This window comes from Oncorhynchus mykiss, chromosome 14 (genome assembly GCF_013265735.2).
Source record: "Oncorhynchus mykiss isolate Arlee chromosome 14, USDA_OmykA_1.1, whole genome shotgun sequence".
NCBI classification, from domain to species: domain Eukaryota; kingdom Metazoa; phylum Chordata; class Actinopteri; order Salmoniformes; family Salmonidae; genus Oncorhynchus; species Oncorhynchus mykiss.
Genome location: NC_048578.1, coordinates 24,332,641 through 24,338,400, shown reverse-complemented (window position 1 = coordinate 24,338,400; position 5,760 = coordinate 24,332,641). Strand labels below are relative to the sequence as shown.

At 38.3% G+C, this 5,760-nt stretch overlaps 1 protein-coding gene across 1 annotated transcript; it reads left to right on the top strand.

The window, feature by feature from the left end:
* Positions 1–3,127: 3,127 nt before the first annotated feature.
* On the top strand, positions 3,128–5,213 carry nkx3-2 (NK3 homeobox 2). Its single transcript, XM_021561558.2, has 2 exons — positions 3,128–3,770; positions 4,202–5,213. The coding sequence occupies exons 1-2, from the start codon at positions 3,377–3,379 to the stop codon at positions 4,636–4,638; spliced, it is 831 nt and encodes a 276-aa protein (XP_021417233.1). The 5' UTR covers positions 3,128–3,376; the 3' UTR covers positions 4,639–5,213.
* Positions 5,214–5,760: the final 547 nt, after the last annotated feature.

Here is a 5,760-nt window from a genome sequence, read left to right as displayed (position 1 = left end):
CGTGAACAAACTCTCAATTTGACCCATTTTCCATCTTATTCTCTCTTACCTTCTCTTTACCCTCCTTCTGTGGCTAAAGCAGGGAAGACTCATTACAAAAACCTTTTCAAATTCTCTTCAAGACTAAGTCAAACTTGAAGTCTTAAGTCAGCTGGGGTTATTCCTGTAAGGAAGGAGTTGTTGAGATCAGCAGTCAACTTTTTGCAAGGATCATATGTCATGATATCGTCATAAAAAATGCAAAAGTAGCACGAACAATCAATTGTCTGTACACAAAAGCAGTCTTTTAAGATGTTGTGAAAAATGAAAATGAGGTCCCCTTCTAATCCAGGTGCAGGGTCCATGCAGTTGCACAGCAGGGAAAGGTCCTATATGTACTTCAGGCTGCTAGTGTTTTCACTAATATATCTTTAACTGCAGGGACAGTAGTAAGTAACAGTCTTTTTATATGGATTTCTTGAGTATAAATTCATTACCTCAGAAAACGTTATTAAGATAAGAATTATATTTACATCCCTGATTTATCAACCTCCCAACAACATCTACTATCATCATATTGGAATGGGAAAAGTCAAGGATGCCACATATGCAAATTGCAAAGTAGTATACTCAGTGACCACTAGGTGGTAGGACATATACATGCAAAAGGTCTGCCAATGACATCATTGATCCAGGTATGATAGGATTACACACTCATAACATATGCTTGTCATATGCTTGTCATCAATTGCCCTATACATTTTCTAGGCATATGACCTCACGTTATATTCAGTGGGTTCGTGCTGATATTTATAATCACTGCAAACTGTTGCAATCATCAAACTGTTATCAAGATGAGGAAGCTATTTAGAATGGAAATAATAACACTGCAAATATCTGAAATTATAGCATCAGATTCAATGCCAATGACCCTATTATGGTTCTGTTAAACGGTTGAAATTCAAAATAAATCTAAAAATCCCTGCTTATTCAACATTATGCTCTACATTGTGCCCATAAAATATATTATTAATCAAGGCCTAACTATATAATAAATGACATAGGCCTACGCATAAACCGCGCATAACTCGATAGCTTTTCTGCGCAAGTAGACATTCACAAATACCAGTTATGCCTTTTGTGTGTTTTAATTGGTAGCCTATTGTATTGATTTACTTGTTTTATATATAAAGCGTTTATCCACTATCTTCTTTTACATTGACTCATATTTGTGTTGATTGAAATTTGGTGATATCAGTAGGCCAAGACCTGAGGCACCATTAACACTAGATACAGGTAAATCATCAGCTGATCTTTTGTGTGTATATATATATATATATATATATATATATATATATATATATATATATATATATATATATATATATATATTGTATATTTAATTTTATATATATATATATATATATATACAAAAGATCAGCTGATGCATTACCTGTATCTAGTGTTAATGGTGCCTCAGGTCTTGGCCTACTGATATCACCAACTTTCAATCAACACAAATATGAGTCAATGTAAAAGAAGATAGTGGATAAACGCTAGTGGACGATAGTGGATAAAGTGACATGGTTAGAAGCCTATATTATGGGAACTGCTGAAGCGTTCGAATATTCACGCTTGCATTGTGCGCTGAATGAATGTTGTTGATGTTTATTCATGTCTTACTAACATCACGATAAAAAAGTATATGATGTACACCAATAACAATAACAACTATACAAATAAAAATAATACTATGACATGTATTATTATTATTAGTGGTAGCCCTTGGCGTAGACTATAAAGGAGGCTACACCTGGTATTATCAGATAACACAACACAATCTGACCAATTGGGACGCAGGCTATTACATGAATGATATGCCTACACTATGATCCTACAAAACCTACAGAGAGGCCTAAAGCTACAAGACAAACACATATTGCTCGACTTAATTTAGTATTTATTTATATCCTAAACCAAATGCACGATACCATGGTGATAATATAACATCTGAAATAATAGGCTAAAGATTAGCCTATATGTTGCCTACTGTTGAGGTATCATTGCGAGAGGAAACACACAAGCATGGCTCCTGAATGACATTTTAGTCATTTAGCAGACGCTCTTATCCAGAATGACTTACAGGAGCATTTAGGGTTAAGTGCCTTGCTCAAGAGCACATGGAAAGATTTTTCACCTAGTTGACTCGAGGATTCGAACCAACGACCTTTCATTTACTGGCCCAACGCTCCCGCTAGGTTACCTACAGCTAAATTAAACAAGATCAATGATAAATCTTGGACGAATTTATTAAGACCTCAATTCGATCAATTGCCAATGAGAAAATAATTATTCCTCCTACCTCAATGTGCTGCCTGCGGGCCCACAGATCATGTCACCGACACCCGAGGTCTGTGTTAATTTATAGGCCTGCATGTGGCAAACCATGAAAAACATAATGTGCATGCATTGAAATTAAATGGGGTTTAGGCATTTGCTTTATAACATACAGAAGGAGAAGCATAAAGCCTACATCATTATTTCAGGGGAAGATGCTCCTCAGAAAGAACTCCAGACATTACGCAAATAGTCCCTACCATATAACTATTCTTTGTTTTACATTTATGATGAGTTATCAACCTTAATTGAATACATTTGACACCGAGTGAATCTTACCTGTGGTTCAGGTGGTTGGTATTTACAGTATAGATTCATGGCCAAGGTCGTCGTCAATAACGGCATCTATTGAGCAAACGGTAGGCCTATGTATGGATAGGGAGAAGGCGCACAACAACAGCCACCCAGGTAGACTGACAGCTGTATTACTATCAACCTCGAAGTTCTTATTATTCTGAGTGACATTGGCTACAGTTGTGTATGCGTATATATTGGTGTCCGTTGGCTAAAGACAAACATATGCTAGCTAGGCTACTCTCATTCCAATGGGTCATTTTATTTTCATGGTTTGATATACAACAGCCCTTTTGACCGGTGAGGGGTTAACCTTTAAAAAACATATTTATTGCCAGACAGGACGTGAGTGTGTCGTAATTTACAGTGGCCAATCATCACGCGATTTTTCTCTCCTCTCGTCCAATAGGAAATGGAGAGGGATCGCTGTCTGTCACAGGTGAGGTTGGATAGTGGATCTGTGTGAAAAAGGCAGGAAAAGAGAGAAAGCTTAGGCTAATGCGAGAGCTGACGGAGGAGAAGCATCGAGCCTCGGGATATAGGCTGAACGCAGTATTTCCATCGCTTTTTCAGTGGAAATGCAATGAGATACCAAATCTGGGAGGTACAAAAAAGCAGTAATAGCGCTTCAAGGGGAATACAATGCGGATGATTTGACGTTGGTCCATATCTACGATTTTTACAAGACAGAAACTTGCTCTTTGAAATGGCCGTTCGTAGCAACTCCTTGATGCCTTTCTCTATCCAAGCCATTTTGAACAAAAAAGAGGACAGTCGACACTTGCCAGATTTGGACATCTGCTTCTCGAAGACTGCGTGTTGGAAAATATTTGGAGAAATGGATACTGGTTCGGAGGACTTTCCCGCGGCGTGTAGAAGTGACGAGGGAGCTTGCATGGCCAGCGACCAGAAAAGTTACGACTCGGATTCAGGTCTCAGTGATGACAATGACAGCAAGAGGCTGGCCGTTTGCAAGTCCGAGAAAAACAGGGATCCTGCTTCAGACGTACTGGAAGAAAGTTTGCAGGACGAAACGGACCATGAATCCACTGCTGTCGATAACGCAAAAGGTCTTAGTGACTGTGAACCTAATATTTCGGGTAAGTTACACATTTTTTATTGGGACATATCGGGTAAAAGTCTGTAAACACATCAATTGAAACCATAATTTAAAGTAATATTCTAAAAATACTTTATGGAGAACATCCCAGTCTAATCCCTTCAAATCATTTTACCAATGTGGTGTAAACATTAGGCTATTTTACTCGCAGGAGGCACCGCCTTTGCGCATGAGGCAGCGGGATGTTATGTCATGGCATACACACGTTTTTAGGCCTAATTTCAATTTATATATTCCATTAACATGTGTATATGGCCATGATGATTTATGAAATTGTGAGGTTAGTTTTTAGACAGCATTGGATGCATTTTAAGAGCTAGGGCCTATTTGACTATTCCATCTTGTGTGGTCTAAGAAAAGCGATTATTTTTATTGTTCATAGTACATAAAATGCACAATTTATTCTTTCAGATTCCAACAACCTAGACGAGGCCAGTTGTGATAAAAGTTCGGATCAGCCCAAACAGAGGAAAAAACGTTCAAGGGCTGCGTTCTCCCACGCGCAAGTGTTCGAGCTCGAGCGTAGGTTCAATCACCAAAGATACCTATCCGGACCAGAGAGAGCAGACCTGGCGGCCTCCCTGAAGCTGACAGAGACGCAGGTCAAAATATGGTTCCAGAACCGCAGATATAAAACAAAACGCCGTCAAATGGCTGCCGACTTGATGGCATCGGCCCCTGCAGCAAAGAAAGTGGCTGTGAAAGTGTTGGTTCGGGACGACCAGAGACAGTACAACCCCGGAGAACTACTGCGGCCTCCGCTCCTCGCTCTCCAGCCGTCGTATTACTACCCCTACGCCTATTGCCTCCCGGCATGGACACTCTCTACTTGTGCTGGGAATCAATGAGAATTGAATAGCCTACTTTGTATTTATTTTCCTCCATCAGGAAATCGAGGCATTTTCTTTATTGACTTTTTATGAAGAAATCAGGAGAGATTAAATGAACTCAGAACTACTTATGTGAGTTATGTCAATCATTTGAACTGCCTCATGGTGTCTAGACTGAACATGTCACTTTTCTTGGTATAGTGATGACACTAGGCCATTGTTTCAGATTGTATGGAGTGTAAACCTTCCAGAGGGGGCCTACAACATCTATGTTCCTATGTATACTACGAGCCTTGGAGATATCAGACCCCCAAGCAACATTTCGAATATCTCCCTTACTGCTTTTCTTTTCATGCTGCGGTTGTAGGGTAACGGTAAGATTTTCAGCACTTTTCGAAACATAGAGATAGAGTGTGGACATATATCTGACTGAAATATGGATTTGAAGGTTTCTTTTGTACTTATGACCTTAACGTGAACTGTGGCAGAGACAGTAACAATTGAACTCTTGTTAAAAATGTACCTATTTTCTAATTGTTCTAAATCTGATTGTTTATTAAGAGAGAAATCAAACATTAAAAACATATCAGGCATATTATATTTTGAAGCAAGTCGTGTTTGATTCGAGCCTTAATATGTATGTCCTTTTTTCCTTAGACTTTCCCTTACGAAAAAAGATTGCAGTTGTAGTGCAGTATTATTGCATGCTGCAACTAATGCATCCAAAATACCACAGTCAGCTGCTGACTGCAGTTACTGACTGCACTTTTACTGCAATTTCAAAACAGCAATCTTTTTTGTAAGGACTGAATTTCAGTTAATATGACAGGGGTTTTATTGACCATGATCAGTGGGCCTAAATTAATTATAATTGTGTCATTAACCATTCTTGTTGTCATAATGATAACAACATTATAATAATAACTTAATTAACGTAATAATAATAATAAGCTATGAAATACCCATGATGCATTGATGAACGAAATTGCATCGCAACAACAAATGTAGGGTTTTATTTTCTTGACCTAAATTACTAAATTGGTGGTCATATATTACATCATATACAACGTTTATGTGCACAGATACCATGTAGTACCTGTATCCGGTAGCATACATTTTCTTTGTTTGTGTAGCCTAATT